This window comes from Ptychodera flava, chromosome 13, assembly GCF_041260155.1.
Source record: "Ptychodera flava strain L36383 chromosome 13, AS_Pfla_20210202, whole genome shotgun sequence".
Classification (NCBI taxonomy): Eukaryota; Metazoa; Hemichordata; class Enteropneusta; family Ptychoderidae; genus Ptychodera; species Ptychodera flava.
Genome location: NC_091940.1, coordinates 3,656,385 through 3,678,152, shown reverse-complemented (window position 1 = coordinate 3,678,152; position 21,768 = coordinate 3,656,385). Strand labels below are relative to the sequence as shown.

Genomic DNA, 21,768 nt, shown 5'->3' with positions numbered 1-21,768 from the left:
GACATTAGCGCCGCGTACCCATGAGGGGTGACTGGAAGGTTTTTCATGCCTTATGTTTTGGCGACGTGTCTTCTGAACTCGGCCGAAAATCACACGAAAATTCATACCTGATACTTCATCTGCTTACAAAATGCTCATTTCCTGTGATTTTCGGCCGAGTTCGAGAGACACCTGGCCAAAACATAAGCGTGAGCAACATTCCAGTCATCCCTCATGGGTAGGCGGCGCCAACGTCAGTAAAGTGGAGGTACCCAAGAGGTGACCGGAATGTTGCTCACCCCCAGGTTTTGGCGAGGTGTCCGTCGAATTCGGCCGAAAATCACACGAAACGAGCGTTTTTGAATCAGATAAAGTATCAGGTATGAAATTTTAGAATGATAGGGAACGATCGACGGTTGCATGATAGATGAACTTGCTAATTTTCACAGTGAAATCGGACACGGAATGTGACATGGCGTGGTTTTTATAGCCATTCTGTTTCCAGACTTGAGGTATTTCTCGCTTCTGTACTCTCTCGTCTATGGGGCGAATAGTCCCAGCGCTGAATAGCTCTCCAAACGACTGTGCACGCATCAAGTCAACGGAAACGATCCATATGTTGAAATGAGTTATCTGGAACCAAGAATAGGTTCAAAAGAGTTCGAGAAGAAGTAGATGCGTAGATGACAACTTTCATTGATGTCGGAAAATTTCAGACATGTCTTTCTTCCTTTTAGAAAAAAATAGGCACGTCAAAGTAAACTTTATTATCGGGCATCCATGCTGTAAGTTCAATGTTTCTACGATACCACGGCAGCGAGTCATATTTTTGTGGCGTCGAAAAAAATAATGAGCAATTTGCCACTAAATTGTAAATAAAAACAAGAAGCAGTAAGTGAAGTTCGTTACTGCGTTGCTAGTGCGGAATTACAAGGGATTTTCCCCAAATATATTATCACATGGATTTCAATAAATGGTCCAAAATGAACCAACGTTTCATATAAGCACGCTGCACGACCGGTCGTACGACCATGTTGGATTGTAGTGAAACGAGGCTCTCTTTTGTGGGGTTTCTAGAAATTTCCATGTAACTACGCAAAGATTTGAGTGCATCGTATCGTAATTCAAACACGCCACTCAACCTCAGCAAGCACATAGAATAACATCATTGAGCTAAAGCCTGAAAACTTTAAGTTCCAAAGTGAAAAAACGGAATCAGATACTCAATATATGTGATCGAAAATATTAACGTTTCTCAGTCAGGCTATTCAGACACCATTGCTCTTGTAGCATCATAGAGTAACCGTGATTCAGATTTGTTTTCTCAGAGCTGTTTCTCTCCATATTGCTATATAATAGTACATGACTTTTTAATTTTGCCATCTTCCGCTCCTGATCTGTCGAAGGGTAGTTTATTTCATTCCCTTTTTTCTGTAATTTTTCTCTACGACCAGTCGCGAGGTCGTGGCTGTAACTTTAGTGTTGAATTTTTGCCGACATATTTCTCCAAGACCGGCCGCGAGGTCGTGGCTTTCAGGTTTATTTTTTCGGTCGTTTCTCTCCACGACCTGTCGCCTGGACGTTGCTGTAAAGTATTGAATTTTTCCCAAAAGTTTTCCCAATGACTGGTCGTGAAGTCGTAGCTTTCAGATTTTGACCATTCTCAATTATTTTTTTCCAAGATTGCACCAAGTTGACAGCAGCAACGGCTACTACAGGATTCGCGATATCTTCCCATGGCGGTTTCTAATTACCGGTAACTTACGTTTAAAGTTCAATGTGAGTTGTGAGAACAGGAAAATTTTAGTGTGTTTTATGACTGTACGTTGAAAGGATAAATTGATACTTTAGTACTCCTAAAACATGAAAGTGTGTTTGAAGTTTAATTTAGTGCCCGGAGAATATGAAAGTGTGTATGTATAAATGTTGCTTGTTAGATGAGGGACACACCATTTAGAGTCGGACAGCTGAGCTGTTTCCGGTCATCCGCTTTGTCTCTCCTCCCTCCCCCATGGGGAACGGTGCTTGGAATTTTTTTCTCATTCGTTCATTCTTTTTCTATATGTAACTGAAAAACTAGCACTTTGAATTGGCAATTTTCGCTAATCATTCTTTGTTATAAAAAGAGTTAACCGTATTTTAAAACCAACGTTGCAATGGCTAAACATGCGGAGCAATGTCGTTATACAGTTCTCTTTGGGAGTTTGAAATCCAACATCGTATTTTTCAAGTGATAACAGCTAGCTTGCAATGCTGATCAAAATGTTCTACCCAAAAGTACAACCATTGTGAGTAAGTTAGAGTTCGTTTCGTCACCAGGCGATATCGAAGATGTGTTCAGCCACGGTTGAGGGACCGTGTTTACTCCAAGGGACCGTGGTTCAGCTCCAAACATGGCCACGTAACAGTGAGCTACCAAAAGAGCCATACTTGTACAGCTTCCTTCGGTAATTGGTGGAGCCACGTGCCCTTCTTTTACTTCTGAATTTATCGATGTGTCCGTCTTTTCGTCGAAAACACCAAGTTCGAAATCCTGGAGTTCGGAGTCGCTGAATTCCGGTTCAAAGTTATAAGGTTGAAGGCAAAGTGTATCCATGGGGCAGTAGCTCAATACAAACGTACGGTAGACCAGACCCCCTAGCGATACCCCCTAACTTCCTCAACCAAACACGAAAACTTTACGTCATCAAAAGTTAAGCCTCTCTGAGGAATTCCGATAGGTGGCGCTCCCATATCGCGAAAATGGCGTCATACACATCAGTTAATAAAACATTAATTTCTAGGATAATAAACAGCAACATTTTTCATCTTTTCATCATCAATGTTACAAAAATAATCTTCTTCAACTTTTAAAGGCAGGTGTTATTTGGGTGGACTATTCCTTTAAGTTTCAAACATTTGTCTCTTTAGTGTGCTTTCTCTGAGTACGTACAGTCTCAACTTATTCAACAGAACTTACAATGTTAATTTGAAAGTTAAAATGTGCTTGGTTAATAGGATGAAACTACTGATATTAAAAGATAACCTTTAACTCTCGTTTATTTGCTATTGTAGACTAATATAGTCTGATGAAATATGCAAATCTGTATTTTTACGGAATTTTTTTCCATTTTTGGTCAGGCCATCCTGAAATAAGCTATTAAAGATGTCCACCTTCATCAATACATGTGTCACAAAAGGTTATTCTCTACATAACACAGCAGAGCTCTGTCAACTGTTGAGTCGCTTGTTTTTTCAAAACCGCTGGTCAGACAGCTTTAATATTTGGTTTACATGTCCCTAGGATGACCTTAGTGAGATGATTTCATACAGTCAGGAAATACTTAATTTTGTATCCATGTCTATAGTAGCTTCAGGGACTTTGGCCCTATGTTTGCTTTCCTCTCGCTCTTACCCATAAATAAACGTTAATGGTCAGCGCGTCGCCCGTTATTTCTATATTATATGTGTTTTCCAATGTCTTAATATATTTTTTTATGTAGATGTTTAGCACTGAACAAAATTTCGTAAGATATTAACATTTTTAATATGTTGACTACTTAATTTTTACACAGATTACCATTGATAAAGGTGCATCGTCAGTCAAATCCAGCCAAGAGGTCATCAAGGCCAAAACGTCAAGTTCACCATCAGCCAAAGCAGATGAAATAGAAGTGCTTCAAAGCCCAGAACCAAAGCAGATAACACACCGCAAAGAGAGATTGGAAACAACAAACAAGAATAAATCACCTGCTACTTGTACACCTCTCATAGACAAAGTGAAAATGGCCAAGCTAAAGGTTTGTTAACCTCTGTAATGGTACTTCATATAAACATTGTACATATGTTATTTTCTATGCATAATGTTATTGAAATAACTGTAAATTTTTATGACAACAAGACATAGTTTGGCAGAAATTTAAAGTATCTTTTTCTTCATTAATCTTTCTAAACTAAACAATGATATCATTATATTTTAACGTGATTATTACATGATATGATATATCATACGTGATTATTACATGATATGATATATCATTCGTGATTATTACATGATATGATATATCATTACTCTAACTATGGTAATTCTTTATCTGCAACTGGTATTAACCAGGCTGAATTTAGGTAAAAGTGTGTTGACTTTTGCTGATCTTTTGTATTGAACCATTGTCTGCAAGTTTATTTGATTGATTTGCATTTGTTCAGTGCCTCTCACTCAGCAAAATGATTATTAAGATTGCTCCTACTATTAGTAATCAGTTTGTTGAATGTCTCATATTATTAAATGACCTGAAATTGGACACTGATGATCAATATTTGACTTTGTAAGAAAGGATGAAGAAGTACTCTCTGTACGTATATCATGGAACTCAAATGATAGCTTCTAATATTATATAGGGCTCAGCCCTTGGTGTCGCGCCAGAGGTTAAGATTGGCAACGTTATTTGTATTGATTCATGATAAACTGTAATTGTTACTTCATAAATGTTTATATGACAACTATGCCCAGTTTCCCTCTGATGAAAGCAGTTCACGTACGTACACGACGTCAAACCCTGCAGCAGGGCAGGTATAGATTTTCTGTAGCGTGTAAAAATTTTGGACAAAAATTGGCAATTTTTACAATGATAACAGCCTATTGCGTTAAACAAGGGACGTATTATGCAATCATTATCATTGCAATGGTAACCGCACTGCCCACCTTCCACTTGCAAGCTGAAAACTATAGCGTTCCGTCTAAAAGCTGGCAATTTTTGAATCTAATTATTGACACAGGGGGCGCTCTTCTATAATTCAATCCCAGCATTCTTTGCGTATGCCCCCGTTCATATGCACAACAGTTTTCTCCCTTTATCTATATTAACGATATTTTGTATCAGCGACAAGGTGCATAATAACATTTATTGGCTAATAAAAGAGGTATATTTTATAAAAGGCATGTTATATAATGGTAATTTGTTTCATATTTGTTTATTTACGAGTACTCAAAAAAAAAAAACATGGCGGCGCCCATGAAAGAAGGGTACACTTCCGGTTACTCGCATAGTATATTATGAATAAGCGCATGCGTAGTCAGTAAGCCGCTGGCGCAACTATTAATTGATGTTAGGGCTTTCATTCCATATTGTCAGCCTTCACAGAAATGCATTCAAATTCAACTTAATGTACATATATGTTTCTCCAGTGGCTTACTGTACATGATGTTGTCATATTACACCATAGTAACCATACAAATGCTCTATTTTGTCTTACAAAAATCAGGAAAAGCTGTCACCTGCGACTGTCAAAGAGCGTTTGTCAAAAGTTGGTAGTCTCACTGAACTACAAGCAAGACTTGCAAAAGTTAAGGAACATACCGACAAAAATAAGACAAAGAAACCACCTTTGAAAATTGAAGAACCAGTTGTTAGTGCAGCATCAGCAACAACGACTAAAGAAAGGTATTGTATAATGCTAACGTATACACTTTAATTTGCATCAGTGGATTTATAAAGGTTTTATAGTCTCCAGTCTAACGCAGGTTGACTTGCAATGAATAGTCTAAGACATGTTATATTGATGTCATTATTGTGAACATTGATATTATTGATAAAACAGGTTTGGTATTGATCAGAATTTTGAGCTTCAATTCTGCTCATCAATACGATAATGTCTGAACATTATGAATTATACTTGGCATACTGTAGAAGTCCATGGCATGACCAACATAGTGTAAGTATATGAAAAGAGAAGGTGAACAACTCTCACAGCCAGTCATCTCTATATGTCTCTGAAATACTTCTGCTTTAGTCACAATTACAAACTTATTTGTCCTGTCTCCACCGCTGAAGGACTGATGATTGATGACGTGGCCATCAAAGGTATCTTGTTTGGCCTTTCTTGAACCCTGTGAAGCTATTGCTCTTGAAATGTAGAGTGAAGTCTTAAAAGTCAGTTTCTCAAGCGCATGTCAGTTGTTCATAGAGACTGTTGGAATGTTGGGAAAATGTTCAGATTTTCCGCTGCATTTGGTTATTTGCATAAATCATGGAAGCTGACGTATTTCAGTTGACCAATTAGAGCTCACTGAAACTCTAACTGCCATGGTTCACCAAGTGACCTTACAGATGTAGATAATGCAGATGTAAATATTTCCAAACTCCACTGCACAACAAGCTAACTGATCGTCCACCTACCTGGGACATACAGCATTTGATTGCTGTTACCATATCGTCATATCAGGTCATTTTTCCGCTTTCTTTGCTAACATTCATATAAATAATGGGCTGACTAAGTGCCTGTTGCTACATGCTAGGTGCTAGCTAGGTATTTGTGTTTTTTGCCTTGACGATATGACTTTATGTGACATGACTCTCACCCTAATCAAAGTCAGTTTTGACATCATCCTGGCCACAATCTGTACAATGCCTTGCGTAGAGTTGTAGGGCTATGGGTCAACAGTCACCTTATCACAAGTGACTATGATCCTGGCTAGTGCAGGCTGATTCTAATCCAACTTGGCTGAAGATAAACATTATCCTGCAAAACACAACTAATCACATTTGCAAGGCCAAACTACTGAAACTCTCTTACATATATTTACTCATGTTGTCGCATGAATGCTTCATGCAAAGTCCCTCAAACTGTAAAAGTGCAATTTAGTTTCATTTGCCAAGTGATTGACAGGATTGTGGCGGGTATGGCTTCACAGCTGATGTCATAATTACAATATTGTGATATCGATATAATATTTCTTAGACTATTCATTCCTGTTCCATGTGTGACTTAAACAGAATAGAATTTGCTTCATTTTGACTGACGAAATCAAACCTTAAAAAACACTGGTAATTTTGTGGCCCCATGGTGCTTAGGAAGTTCTTTTATCACATTCTAAGGATCCATCCATAAATTCCCCAATTATGCAGGGCCTACATGTATAAACAGAAATATTTGGTGGTGCATAGGTGCTCCACCATATCTGACTGTAACCATACATACCTCTCGAAGAGTGAAGTACCGTTACATGGCAGAAATTTTCAATTAGACCATACAGAGTAAAATGTTTAGGATTTTAAGTTTTAACTAGAGTAGATTGGGTTACCAAAAGAACACACCCTTTTATTCCTTGTGTGACTGGTAAACCATTGATGCTCATGTGACCGGCACACCATTGATGCTCATGTGATAAAAAACCTTCCTGCATTCTATTGTTTTCAATACAGTATTCTGGTACATGTACATGACCAAATATCAGACAAGTGGTTTAAGAAAGTGTAAAGGGTGTGCGTAATCCTTGCACAGTTTACTTACTCACTACATCAGCTGCTCTACGTGTAATTACATGTTGGCTATGATGCATGTTGAATTTGCTTTTCCAGTCAAATCTCTTCAACATTGAATATTTTAATATCTGATTTAACATCATTCATGCATCATGTTATTTTTCTGAGAATTCAGTTTGTATTATTTCCTCCTCTACAGTAGTAAAATGCCAGCCTATGAAAAGTACCACACCCTTGCTGCTCCAGTGCCACCTTCTCTTACACTGCCATATAAATATAAGATTTTGGAAGAGATGTTTAGAAGTGTAGACACAATTGTGAGCTTGCTACGAAATAGATCTGAGACCTGTACATTTGGAAAACTGAAAGATGCTGTGCAAGAAATGGTCAGAAAGTGAGTGATGTTATTTCAAAGAGTATATATAGACATTTCACATTTATATTGTAAAGGTGTTGTAAATCTGACACAACCATGCATTGCAGTGAAATGGGCATTAGAAGAGTAACATCTTCTTTTGCTCAACTGCATGGAATTTACGATACCAAAGACACTCAGAAAATTTGAAAAAAATGACATTACATCAAGTTTTCAAGAAATTAAATTAGAAAATGATAACATATTCTGTGTTACTTTTCAATTAAACATTTCCATGACTTAGTTAAAGAGAAACTTGTTTCTCTTCCTATCCATCTACTTCACAGGTTTGTAATGAGCAAATCAACCCATTGATATCAACCAATGTGATTATATTTTATACCCAAGTTGATTTACGTTCATTTAAATTGTACATGATCAGTAAAATGCTCTTTATGAAAATCTTTAGACAACATGTACACATTATTATTTTCCAGGACTTTTGATGTCAAGAACTTGGGCCAGATGAAAACAGTTTACCCATCAGCCTATGTATTCAGACAAGAAAAGGGAATTCCATACTCCAAGAATGGCTTGAAATCATCTGACTATCAGCTGACTGTTGATGCAAATTTGGATTCTCCAACCAATGAGAGTCACAAGGGAGAGAATATCAACAGTAAATCACAGAAATTGACATCGAGTAAACTTCTTGAGAGAAAAGGTGTATTTCACCGTCGTCTGGTTGACATTGTGAAGCATCACCATCAAGTATGTATACACACAAATATTATGTACACTGTCTCCACAGCATCCAGATGACTAGTCAGACACAGCATTTGTACTTTACAGCAAAACTTTGTCTTTAAAAAATATGAATTGTGATGTATATTTAATAACCTAAAATATCAAATACTTTTACTGTTGATAATCACTAAGTTGGTTTTGCATCAATCTTTCAGAGATAAATTATACACTGTTTTCCACAGCTTGGAAAAAGGGCCTACCAATTTACATATCATTGATCGCCTGTTGAGAATCCATCTGTACAACCGTCAGGTCAAGATTAGCATCAGAATTTTTGTAGTCAATTGAATGTTATTCAAGTAGATTCAAGTAAAATTAATTTTGAACACAAGTTCATGATTTCAACTTGCAGCATTAATACCTTCAGTAATAGAGCAGAGTCAAGTATCCACTTATACTGTCCATTATTTTCAAGTTTTCATCCAGTCTTTGTTGTCCTCCTCAAATGTTCTTCTCAATGAAAAGCTTGTTCACTGTTCACACAGTGTTGACCGTGTCTCTGTTTCTCAACCCTCTACCAGAATTTCTTGAGCAGTTTGCCACAACCCATGACAGTACCAAATGACAAGATAACCAGATGGCATCCCAAGTTTCCTGTTGATCAAGTACCGGATATAGAGCCAGCCCCACTGCCAGAGCCACCAAATGTCAAAAAATACACAAGTGCTAGAGATGTGTTGAATAAAGCCCGTGACATGCTACATCCAAGGGTGAGAAATGGAAATGTGTTATCAGTGCTTTCCATTAGTTTGTGCAAAATGCTGATAAAAGCTTACACAGGATATTCTTCTATATGAATTTTAGGTCAGGCATTTGGTTCTTACTAATTTTTGCATCATTTTTACAGGTCAACCATCGATGTGTACCTACAACTGATCCATGACAGCTTTCTTCTACCAACCATGATCCAGATCCTAATACAATCTGGAATTTTCTGCATTATGTGAAAAGTATCACTTTTGCCCTCCCACCCACAATGCCCTGACCATTCAATCTCAACAGAAAGTTACACTAAGGTATAAATGACAAATGCTAATTCTCCTTTGTCTTTTAGGTGGAAAAAGTTCTAGAGAATGTTGCCGCAAAATCTGACAAAGAGGCTGAAAGTAAGATGAAAGCTGTGGAAAGTGTAACGCCACAAGGGTCAGTGAAAAAAGTAAATGGTATGAAGGGTGTTCCACAGTCTCTTTTGGAAAGGGTATGTACCATGTCTTGTACATGTGATTCTCTGAATGCAGTTGGGCAATATCAATTACTGACCACACCATCGACGATATCTCAATTTGATGCTGATAAACTTTGTGGAAGCTGACATCAGACTAGTTTTGTGTCACTTTGCTGTTCTTAGTCGGTGGGAGAAAAATTTGGTAAAACTGAATTTTTCCACTTTATGCAGATTAGAGCCAAGGAAGCTGAGAAGATTGAAGCATGCATGATGAGAGATCCAGCTGAAGACAAAAAAACAGTGCAAATGGAGAAACTACCAGATCTGTGTCGTATTCTTAGAGGGTATCCTTTCATTTAAAATGTATACAATTACGCAGAGAACTTTTCAACTTTGCTGTTAATATCTTATATAGCATTTGTTATGGTGCACATGATTCAAATAGTGATGAAAGCCATCATCAAATCATTGCAGACTGACACTCATGACATATCTAACATTGTCACAGACTTTGTGTAAATATCATCTTTGAATTGAATCGAAATGTTCTTTCTGAACCCACAAGTTCAAGATGTGTTATGTTTATTACATATGGTGGGAAGTCAATTACCCAGTTCACACAGACACACCGGTGTAACTTTTATATAAATATATATATATCTAAATGCTTGACGTCATGGTCAGACCAAGTTCGGTCCTGATCAGGAGGGGTGACTTAAAATCTGAGCTGACCAAGATTTCCTTGTGTTAACGTGTTACATTGACCCTGGTCCCAGTGAATTTTTGGTTTGATTATCAAGTTTACATTTACTGGAAGTTTTCAATCCAGTCCTTGTCATCCCATGCACAGCCAGAATGACACTTTCCCACAAAGATCCACAGACAAGACCATGTCTTCTGATTCACACAGTGCTTGACATCCATGGTATAACTGAGAGATGCACATGTTAACAACGTCCTCAAAAATGTTATGTACTGATTATTTCTCCACTGCCAACATATCTGATTCCAGCCTGGCAGTCATATTAATCCTTGTGCATAAAATGTGTATAAAAAGCATGAAGAGTACAAACATCGTCATGTTGTTAAAGGCAGCCATTTTGAACTATGAAAGGTCAGAGATCACATAGAGGTAAAGTTACAGCGTCATATTTTTTGTTGTGACCATGTCTGAATGGAAACCAAATTTAGGTCGTGAGCCAGTGCTACGTCGGACCAATTTGGCTCGGGCCAAATTTGCTTGTGTGTATGAAGTGAATACATGTATCTATGTCATAAGTTAGTATTTAGAGACTAGATCCTTGTCACATATCAGTTTGTTCCTTGACCTAAATCTCAGTTTCTTTCTTTCTGAGAAAAAAGCAGCCTTAACAATGGAAGCTGCCACAAAGAAATTATCAGAAAGCTACAAGTCTTCCATATCTATTGGTAAGTAACAATTGTATTGTGCTATTGTCTGCTAACACAATGTATACTTGGGTTAAATATGGTGGTTTCAATTGGGTCCGAACTCACAACGTTAGTGGCCAGTGGCCTAGCTGAGAAGCCACAGACAAAACTGCTGCAAAATCAGGTGTCAACAAGACAGTGGTTCCCATGAAGTAGTTGAAGTTCTGAATTCAGATTAATGCATCATGCAACCAGTGTTGTCAATCTTCCAATCTGAAATTTCCCTCAAACAACTAAAAGCCAGAGGTATGTCTTCAAAAAGTACTAATTGTTGATCAAAGTAATGTCATCACACTAATTTTGTAAATAACAGTTATGTGTTACACCTTGTTTTCAGTGTATAATAAAAATGAAATTATTTTATAATATGTTTGCAGCTGATGTTGAAGACCACATCAAGCTGATGTCAGAACTTTTGCCAGAATGGCTGTCAATCATCCACATCCGCAAAACAACATATCTGAAAATTGACAAGAATGTGGATATGAACACTGTAGCAGCAAAGATCAACAGGATGGTGAAGGAAAGAAAATAATACTGTGTTCAAACTGCACTGTTCTAGATGACCCAAAATCTTTGTGTCTGTGAGGTCAACAATAGTGACAGTATACTCGCCACAATGGCTACAAGAGTGTATAACAACAATCAGCCTGATATCCTGTTTTCTTGTTGATCTTCCATCGGTTTGTCAGAGTTGATTGGAAGCCAATGGATGTATCCAGCCGCTAACCTTTGGTGCCAAATTGACGATAGTTTGAATATCAATAATCTCCAATATAAACACCAAGTGTAGAACTGCCCCGGTAATGAGTGTTAAATCTCAAATGATGAATGAGATACCACAAAGAAATACTTAGTGGGTCAGTTTGTACAACAATTACTGCCATTAATAAGCGCCTTGGTATCAAGGCAGTTTTCTCACAACAGATGTACAGTGTACGTTTACAGTATATGTTTAGCATTTCATTTACATGAGGAGTTTGAATTAATGTGACTGTTCTGATAACTAATTCACCGCTATGCTTGGACTCAAACCCATTGTTATCAAGGTGATTGTGGACCTTTTTACAGAGCATTCAGGGTGAACAGGTTAAATTTTGAGAGCATGAATTCTTTTAACACTGCCCTTCATAAATGCAAGTAAACTTTAAAATTGTTGAAAGACATTAAGTTTCAAATTATAGAGCAAACATTTTGAGAATTATATTCCATATAAACACTTAAAGGAGCATATTTTTTGTTGACATACACATACTGTTTTACCTGTGTAATCTGCACTTTGCAACTGTTTTTTTTAATTTTGATTGGATTTTAATGCTTGGAAATAATTAACACACTGTCATCAGAAAAATATGCTATGAAAAAGCTGGAAACTTGAATGAAATGTTATGTACATCATGAGTTATATATAGCTTTGTCATGGTAGCTTGAGATTATGAGAAGTTTGGATAAAGTATCACATTTCTACATACTTTAAATTTAAAGTTGTTTGTGTGAAACTAATTTACAAATAAGCATTGCAGAATTGTTGTCTTTTTCATTAACCTTAATGTTCACACGGACACACAATGGATTCTCAGCACATTACTGTAAATGTCAGTCGCTTTGCTTGACTTGGTTTTAATCAAGGGAAGTGCTTACTACAGTACTGTGAAATGCCAGGCACAATACTTGGCACATAGCAGACCTCATATTAGGTCTAACTTTACAAACCCAGTAAAATTATTGCATGCTATATTGATTGTGTAAGTTCTCACCTTTTACATTCAAGTCCTGTGTTGATCCAGTGACAGGTTCATTGATGTGTTCAAAGTACCAGTATACTCTGTACAGTGTACATGTTGATATATGGATGCTTTGCCTGTGATGGTTATTGAGACTTTTAACTCTAAACAAAATCCATAAATATTTACAGAGATGATAGCAGTGTACTTGTCAAATGTGAGTGTCGTTAATAAAACTGTACAAATGACAATAGCAATGTTTACAAACATATCAGATGTACAGTCTACATGAAACTGACACTAATATGGTTTTTATATTCAATTGCCTCTTTGACCTTTATCCTAGAGTCCTCTTCAAGTTGCTGTACTGCCATACCTTTCTCAAAGGCTCTGAAGTATGGTACTCTGATATAGCTTACGAATTGCCATTGATTAGTGATATATCATGAACACGATTGGAACTTATTTGGAAGAATTGGATGTTAGTAATGTTGGTTCAATCAGCAAATTTAAGCTCATCTACATTTCGTTTTTTGCAATTCACTTGTTTTATGAGTAATTTGTAATATTGCAACTTTCAGCTATTGGGCAACTTACACTCTTGATAAATTTGAACAATACAAAGATCCTATTCCCCCAAATACGATTCAATCGTGTTAGTGTAGCGAGACTTTAAAGGCCCATGCTACATTTTAGTGAATTGTTAATGTTATCTTTGAAGAAATGACTGCTTTAATGACACAAGTTACTGTATTCAAACATGAAGTTTATTAAAAATAACCATTCAGCATAAACCTTTGTTTAGTTTCATTAATTTACTGCATGCTTGTATGACTACAGCCTTACGACATTTTCAGTATTCATTCATCTTATTAAAATCACCCTTATGCAACAAGCAGTTGGGACATTCACACCTGACCAGCGTAGAAAATGTCAAAATCATATTTTAATGATGGTTTGATGTTTGTATTTGGAGAAGAGACAAATTTCATCTGCCGAGTCAAATGAAGTACCCCAAGTGGGATTGTTAGTCCCAGGGACACTTGAAAATGCTTTGTTTTGGCATAGACAGGAGAGAACTACTGTCTATGGTTTTGGTCAGACCTGATGTATGAATAATACAAATTATCCAGCTATTACATCATGGACAGTACAGAAAATATGCTGATCTTTCAGCTTTTTTGTAAAATTACTGGTATGCATAAAAATTTTGTAAGGCTGCATTCTGATCAGAACATATTTTGCAAAAGTATGCTTTGAAAAATAAGCAAACCTGACCTGTGACAGGAAATAAAAATATATTTTCACAACAAACTTTTTGAGGGTTCGTCCCCTATGTACATATTATAGTGATTTAGCAAAGTTTTTGACGCAGTATTATTGTTAGAGGCAACTTTACCTTTGTCCCAAAACGAACATTTATAGCTGCCATATTTTCAAAGTTTCATATGTCCCAAATGACATAAGCTGCCATATTGTCACAGTGATATAGCTGTCAATTTTTTAACTTCTGGTCCACGCTGCCTTTTATTTCATAATGTGCCAGCACAGTTATCCTTCATATATTTAATATAGTCTTGACACAGACTGTTTACAAAACAGAACATATGTTACAATTATTTAATACTCATTCACAAAAAGAAGGCTTGAAAATTGGGGAATCAAGAAATCATAAGTTTTTTCATCATAAGCTACTTCATTGATATATTTTGGCTCGTCTGCTTGTAAATCAACAAATGTACAGTAGTTCTTGCAGAGACCACTACACGTGATATGCAATAGATGGCATAAGTTTATATCGCGACAAATTCAAGGTGCAATGACAAAGTCAAGGTGCAAAGTTAAAAAAAATAAGAATACATTGTATCAATATACCACAAAAGTTCAAATCTTCTTAATAGGACATTTACAAACTTTGCTTCAAAAGCAGTCACAATCAAATTTACAATATCAGCATCTTGTTCCATATGTGTTATAAAAAAGTCAATACTAAAAAAGTGTTTTGCTAGTCTACAGACCTATGCTGTATGAGATAGGTACAATATGGTGTACTCAGGAAAATTTGAACAAAATGCACCTCCTTAGTTTCATGCAAAGTGTGTTTCTTATTTGTGATTCCAATTGTGGGCTGATGGGTTTTTTATTAAGACAGCTGCTTATTTAAACTATCACTAAGAAGTTGATATAATTTCTTGTAGACCTCAGTTTCTGTGGCAAGTTGTTTGACATCGCTTGGAGCAACACATTCTGTCAACAATTTTTCCACTTCCTCTGAGATTTCATGTGGTGGATAACGTAAGAGCCCAGGAAGACCATGTCGTGCCATGAAGATCTTCCTACAAACAGCCTGAGTTAGATGAACAAAATTGCATTATATTACTGTAACAATCTTTCATGTTCTGCTTCATTATTGCAAAGGAAAAGGCATGTTTGTTAATCTGAAGAGAAAATTACTTTTCAGTGAAAATGTTCCTATTTTCTAGTAGAATATAAACTAACTTATTTTTGTCACAAACAGTCAGTATAGACTGTTGACAATCCCGTGTGCCTTTTTATTCTATTATTGGTGAAATCTCTTGCCCGTGTGGGGCTGGGGAATGCCGCAGGCATAACTGCGAGTGCCGAAGGCTCATGTCTTTAGCATTTGTGGCCATGCCTGTGGCATTCCCAGCTTGTGCCTTTTTGCGCTATGCTTGCGAACCCCGTTACCTCTGTATGTGCGAGAGACTATACCAACAATAGAAAAGAAAAGGCACAAGGGACTGTCGACAGTCTAAGTCAGGTTGTGTAGATGAGGGACAAAACGGAAACAACTGCAAAATGAAAATAAAATTGGATAAGTAAAATTACAATTTTGGGTCAAAACATCCACATTTTCCAACAATAATGGCACACTAGATTTTTGTGCAAACATTTGATAATTGAAGTGTCCACATTGGAAAGTAGATGAATCAAAGTAATGGAGAGACCATGGATGAATGAAATCCTTTACATGAAGAATGACATGATTTCCCCCAGTTATACTTTAAAAGATTCTATTGTTTCAAATGCTGATATCTCACATTTCCCCTTCTTCGCTTCTAACCTATTCTAACATTGCTTGAAACATTGTGTTGTTTGGATTTACTGTAATTCCAAATACTTGATTTGAGCACAGTGAGATGATGAGAGAGTAGTGGTGGGCATAGGCCTGATGTCAGACACTTGGAGATGGATATATATGATCATAAGGCTATCACATGAATACTGCACAGTAAACATACCTGTAAGTTGTTGTCCTTTCTGTGTCTCAGACATTGCTTCACTTCAAAGTCACAGTTTCCAAGACAATCAAAGAAATCACACTCTTCATTGGTTGTACAGTTCGGTTGCTTCAGTGTGCCCTGCATGTGTTTCTCAAGGAAAGCCATGTCAACATCTATGGCTACCACAGAAAAATCATGTCTCACGCCAAAATTATCATTCTTTACATCACATAAATGCATGACCTGACCGTAACCAGTATCCAGGTTAGCTATCAAATCCAAAAATCCCAGTGCTAACCGTGCACGGTTAAGCCATGGTGCAGCATCCAGGTTTTCCTTCAAACTGAAGATTGATGGATTCAAGAGTGCCCCTGTTGGTACATATTCCATGGCATAAAAATGCCCGCATGAACCAAATATTTTGGGCAAATGTCGATCATCGAAGTACTTCATCAGCAAATATTCATCTTGTTGAAGCAGACTCCAAAGACTTTCTTTCTCAGCTACTGTCATAGCGTCAACACTCTGAACTTCTTTTGTCCACATTTTCTTGACCATTTCAGTCCTATCATCCTCTCTGTCCACATCAAAGGCCAAGCTCATGGTATTATACACCATGTCTAAGAACATCTCTGGGTCAGGTACTTGGGTGACAGTTTTTCCATCTTGTTCCACTTGAAATACAATGTGATAGTAATTGTCCAATTCACTGTGTTTAGACTTGAATATGACATCATCATCAGTCAGTTCAAACAGCAGCACCTTTTTACCTCTTCCAAAATAGAGACAGGATTTGTACTTCAGAGTTGACTTTTGGCACAGACTTGGACACAAATTACCATCCACTTTATTGCGCGAGTACAGATCACACTGAAAGGACAAAATGAAAATATTATTACACTCAGCAAAAGTAAAAACTTATTTTACTGAGATTAAAACATTCATGTATGGTTATCAGAGTGTTCTGCATAATTCTCATAATTCTTCATATTAAATGTTGTACTTGCTTTGTTCCATCCTACAGCGGCACAACACTTTCAGACTGTGGTGTACAGCCAATTTGATTTAGGTGCCCAACCTTGTATATTAAACTGTACAATGCTTTAAAGTGAACTCTGCAGTTTTTTTTCTTTAAATGTAGTTAACCTGTCAGTCAGTTATCAAACTCCTAAATACAAAACTAATTTTTTGCAGATTAAGAGCACATCGTGTGGTCTGTATGTGAATTTTTATACATACATCTCCATAATGGTAGATGCTACATGTATGTGTGTATATCTTTTGTTACTTGTGAAATTATGCATGTATTTTTTGGAACATACTCTGAGAGAGATGCCATTGTGACCATAGTGTTGGAACTGGTCAACTCAATAATTTCATTTGTTATACATGGGATAGTGTTTACATTAATCATGGCAAGGTGAACTATTTTGAAAACTGTCTTTTCTGTTGTTCTCTATACTGTTCATAGAGTGGAGTAAATAAGCCATTACACTTGACTTGCGCTGGGGTTTTTTGATAGCTGGGGTATGGCCATGAATTGACAGCTAAGTTGTGTTGTAGTTAGTGGATTGTGAGAAAGCTGTAAATTACTGACAATAAATACCAGAGTGTCATTCATTTAAACACCACACAGAGACAGCCTGTATCAAGTCAACCACATTGAAAATTACACCTGCATACATGGTTTATCAAAGTTCCAAATTCTGATCCTAATTAAACTGACAGGGATCATTGTTGATATGATAAGTCAAAATCAACAGATTAACATCTTATTGATATCATGATCAACACATATCTTTATATATAATTGCTACCTATCCCAAGTCACTCTCTTCAAACAATTGTTATTTATCAACAGTACAAGTTAAAGGCAATGTTTGTCCAGGGCGTAGTAAACAAAAGATTGCTTTCTTTATTTCACAATTTTTTTACACCAATCACTCACAAATACAATACCAGAAAGGATTTCGTAAATGGTCCACGCATTCCAAAGATAAACTATATGCCAGGACAATTTCCATCAAGTTTGTCGGTGCAAAATTGTGGAATAACATTCCACAAAGTATCAGACAAATCAATTGTAGAAATCAGTTCAAATGGGAGTTCAAATTGTATTTACAGATAGTAAATTTTTTAATATACAAAAATTGTTTATTTGTGAAGAGAATCAATCCTCATTTGTATTTTTTGTAAAGTCTAATCCTGAGAGTAGGAGACAGACTAGATTAGTTGTTTTCAACTACTTTAACTACAAAGTATTTTGTAAAATTATGCGTGGAAGTCATGGCCACTCTATTGAGAAGCAAAATGTGTGAGGAGAAGGGAAAGTAGAAAAGTGAATATATGTGTACACTCCAGAATGTAACAGGTGCTATAGGATAAATTTACAAATCATAAATCCTTCGTCAAACTTTTCACTGACTACTACTTGTATATCACTCCATTCACATTCTGTTCTAAGAATGCCAAATTGAAACTTTAATGCATTTCTCATTTTTTTATAAAAGTGGTTGTTCATTTACATTGTGTATCAAATTTTAATTTCAACAAACTTTTGAGCACTGAAATATCAACATGTAATACATTCTTTATTATAAATTGCATAAACAATTTTAACTTCATGTATTGAACTAAAATGTGATATGGTTGATCAACTGAAAATTTTTAGAACATTTTCTTGTGAAAGTTGCAAAGATTTTCCTTCTTCCATTGTGCTTTATACATTCTTCGATCTCATTATTTGACTGACTAATTAGCAATGTTAAAAACTGCAGAAAGTGATAATTAGCTTACCAAGTGCTGCAACATTTCATATGATTGTTCATCAGTACACCGTTCTGGGATTCGTAAGATTTTTCGAGGTCCATGATAAAACACATAGACCACAATGACAAGAATGAAAAGCAGAATTGCAGCTTTTATAAGTTGTCTTCGTTGGAGTCTCATCACAAAGACCAAATAATCAGCACCCTACACTTCATACCTGCAGATAAAAACAAAATGTTTGAAATAACGAATACATGATCAACCAGTGGTTGCAAGCTTTATGAAAATATCAACTTATCCATATATCCAACATGGTCAAAGACTGTTTAGGTTAGGCAAAAAGATGTTTTCGCTCAACTAAAAGTCATTCTAGAAATAATGTTAATAACAGTGTATGGTATGGATTTACATTTGCTCTTTTGTTGCCTTGACAACATGATCCACTAATCAACAAAAAAGTGATTAAGATAAAAAAATTAGATCAGCCTGGATTCTTTCTGATCATTACCTGCATCACTTTGTAATAAAAACGTAATTCTTTTTCATAGGTGTGTTTTTGCACAGCCAACAAACAATCTAAAAGATTCATAATATACTATCATTTATAAAATTAACAGATTTTAATCGTGGAGCTGAATTCCCTTCATTTTTTCACAATGCTAAAGAGAAAGATAATGAGGTCCACAGTAAAAGTGATAATGTAACTCAAAAGCAGTTTAGGGAGAACAGAAGAAAAAGAAGGAAATCCCATCAGCGCATTACTTTTGTCAAAAAGTCAAGGTTGATGACACAGTCCCCACTTGTTAATGGGTATTTTGATTACAGGTCCTCAGAGAGGATAGAGTCCTCTTCATTAGGTCTGTGATAAAAATACTTTTGAATGAATTCGCTTGATACATGTCTGAGTTATGGTTCAGGACATGAAAAAATCGTAACAAAATGGTCGCACAGTGGCCATATTGGATCGCATCACAAAACAAATTGATGTGCATAGCTATGACATAGGTCAATGTCCTTGTACCAACTTTAAATAAAATCGGTTGAGATATGCCTGAGTTATGGCGCTGTACATGAAAAAATCGTAATAAAATGGCCGCCTGGCAGCCATATTGGATCATATCACAAAATAGATTGACGTGCATATGTATGACATAGGTCAATGCCTTGTACCAACTTTGAATAAAATCGGTTGAGATATGCCTGAGTTATGGCTCTGTACATGAAAAAATCGTAATAAATGGCCGCCTGGCGGCCATTTTGGATCGTATCACAAAACAAATTGACGTGCATATCTTATCTATGACATTGGTCGATGTCCTTGTACCAACTTTGAATAAAATCGGTTGGAACATGCCTGAGTTATGGCTCTGTACATGAAAAAATCGTAATAAAATGGCTGCCTGGCGGCCATATTGGATCGTATCACAAAACAAATTGACGTGCATCTGTATGACATATGAAGTAATCCTTGTACCAAGTTTGAATGAAATCGTTCCAGGCATCTCAGAGATATCTGCGTGAACGGACGGACGGACGGACATGACCAAACCTATAAGTCCCCCCGTCAAGGACCATAAGAAAATCTTTTCTGGGCCTGAACTCTAATACATAAACCATTGTATAAACTGCTTTCCCATTGTTGAGTGACAATGATGAAGATGGATGACAACAGATATTTGACACAAAAAAATCCTATAAATTTGAAATAATTGCTGCGCTGACTGGACTTATTGTTGTAGTGGTTGTTTTGTTTTCTGCTGGTTGGGACTTTTAAGGTTCCAGGGAGTGCGGGAATCTCAACTTGCAATTTGGAAAAAAGCCAAACTGGCTGGGGGTAGAATTCTGTTGCCTGCATGGGGTTGCATGGCATGAGAAATCATACCATGGACAGAAGGCGATGGAAAGCTTTGTAGTGGGAAGAGGCCAGTCAGGGATTTTGTATAGAAGGATAGTAAGCAACTTGGGAGATTTTTTGAGAAACTTTTGCCATTCCCAATTTTTATTCATTATTTTGTTAAAACTACCTCAGAATGATTCATTTGACACTTAAAAACACCATAGGTACACAACAGTTACAGAACAACAGGTGGTATAATAATGCATTGAAAAATTTGATACAAAAATTATTTCATTTGCTAAAGTCTCTCAGTACTGATTCGCTTTATACGTCTCCCGTAGAAGTCTGTGATTTATCACAGGGCATTAGTGTAGACCATTAATCACCAAATACTGTCAATTTTAGTAAAAGATCAAAGATTTACATGTCGGGGCAGACATTCACCACCTTAGCGGATCCGACACCAAGATGGCCATATATTTCCATTCCCAAGACTCTTTTATTCTAGAAATAAGAAACCATTCCCTCTGTTGTTCAGGATTGCCCGTATTGGGTTTATTGTAGATTGCTACGGTGACTCTAACGCCAACGGGTATCTCTCACGATAGATAAGGTCTCCATCGCTACCAACACGAACTCTGCAGTCGCATACTACACTAAGACTACAGCTATACATAGTAACATACCGTATAATAAATTGTCGATCAACAATATATATCGAACCCGTGATAGAAATTATAATACTTTACCGTAAAGCGTCTACTAAAATGCTTGAACCAAAGCGGGTCAGTCAAAATGCTTCTATTGTGACCACCGATTACACATACATCCTCTACCTCACAACGAGGAAACGTTGCTGCCCATCGTCCAACGCGTCACATGCTTAGCCTCAGACCGGTACCCGGAAGTTAGAGTGTGGGTTTCTGTTCGGGTCAACGCCAGCAGATTGTTTGTAAACAAAGTTGTCCTTTGCGCATGCCCGTATAATACTATTGTATTCAAAATGGCGCCTTGGTGAATACAGGCAGAGTCGGCTCACAACATAAAAAATTAGATCACTCGGTGAAATTGTTCAAGTTTGATGACCGAATTGAATTTTTATAGGTCAGGGAGACGTGCCGTAGTTGTTAGCAATGTTGGATTTGGAGGTTGTTCCAGAACGGTCTCTCGGAAACGAACAATGGGAATTCACTCTGG

At 36.7% G+C, this 21,768-nt stretch overlaps 3 protein-coding genes across 4 annotated transcripts in view; 2 read left to right on the top strand and 1 right to left on the bottom strand.

Annotated features, from left to right (window-relative positions):
• Positions 1–13,514, top strand: part of LOC139147134 (DNA replication factor Cdt1-like) — a 19,988-nt gene extending 6,474 nt beyond the window's left edge. The window contains exons 2-10 of the mRNA XM_070718040.1: positions 3,534–3,758; positions 5,221–5,399; positions 7,420–7,614; positions 8,073–8,346; positions 8,904–9,092; positions 9,437–9,580; positions 9,779–9,891; positions 10,887–10,975; positions 11,374–13,514. Coding sequence (XP_070574141.1) covers positions 3,534–3,758; positions 5,221–5,399; positions 7,420–7,614; positions 8,073–8,346; positions 8,904–9,092; positions 9,437–9,580; positions 9,779–9,891; positions 10,887–10,975; positions 11,374–11,531 — 1,566 coding nt within the window. The 3' untranslated portion in view covers positions 11,532–13,514. The remainder of the gene's footprint in view (positions 1–3,533; positions 3,759–5,220; positions 5,400–7,419; positions 7,615–8,072; positions 8,347–8,903; positions 9,093–9,436; positions 9,581–9,778; positions 9,892–10,886; positions 10,976–11,373) is intronic.
• On the bottom strand, positions 13,466–21,581 carry LOC139147136 (divergent protein kinase domain 1C-like). The gene is made up of 4 exons (XM_070718043.1): positions 21,321–21,581; positions 18,762–18,951; positions 15,984–16,835; positions 13,466–15,067 (listed from the first exon to the last, which is right to left on the bottom strand). Exons 2-4 carry the CDS (start codon positions 18,912–18,914, stop codon positions 14,864–14,866), a joined length of 1,209 nt encoding a protein of 402 aa, XP_070574144.1. The 5' UTR covers positions 18,915–18,951; positions 21,321–21,581; the 3' UTR covers positions 13,466–14,863.
• LOC139147135 (phagosome assembly factor 1-like) overlaps positions 21,581–21,768 on the top strand; it is a 32,712-nt gene continuing 32,524 nt past the window's right edge. For both annotated transcript variants that reach the window (XR_011555654.1, XM_070718042.1), the window contains exon 1: positions 21,581–21,768. Coding sequence is in view for 1 of the 2 variants with exons in the window: in XM_070718042.1 (XP_070574143.1) it covers positions 21,705–21,768 (64 nt within the window). In the remaining variant the exon portion in view is untranslated.

Excerpts from the sequence above, each read along its gene's own strand:
- LOC139147136 (XM_070718043.1), bottom strand. The coding sequence starts at position 18,914 with ATGAGACTCCAACGAAGACAACTTATAAAAGCTGCAATTCTGCTTTTC. Across the intron at positions 16,836-18,761 it reads ATGAAATGTTGCAGCACTTG|TGTGATCTGTACTCGCGCAA; the intron begins GTAAGCTAATTA and ends TTGTCCTTTCAG. Across the intron at positions 15,068-15,983 it reads GAAAGGACAACAACTTACAG|GCTGTTTGTAGGAAGATCTT; the intron begins GTATGTTTACTG and ends CATCTAACTCAG.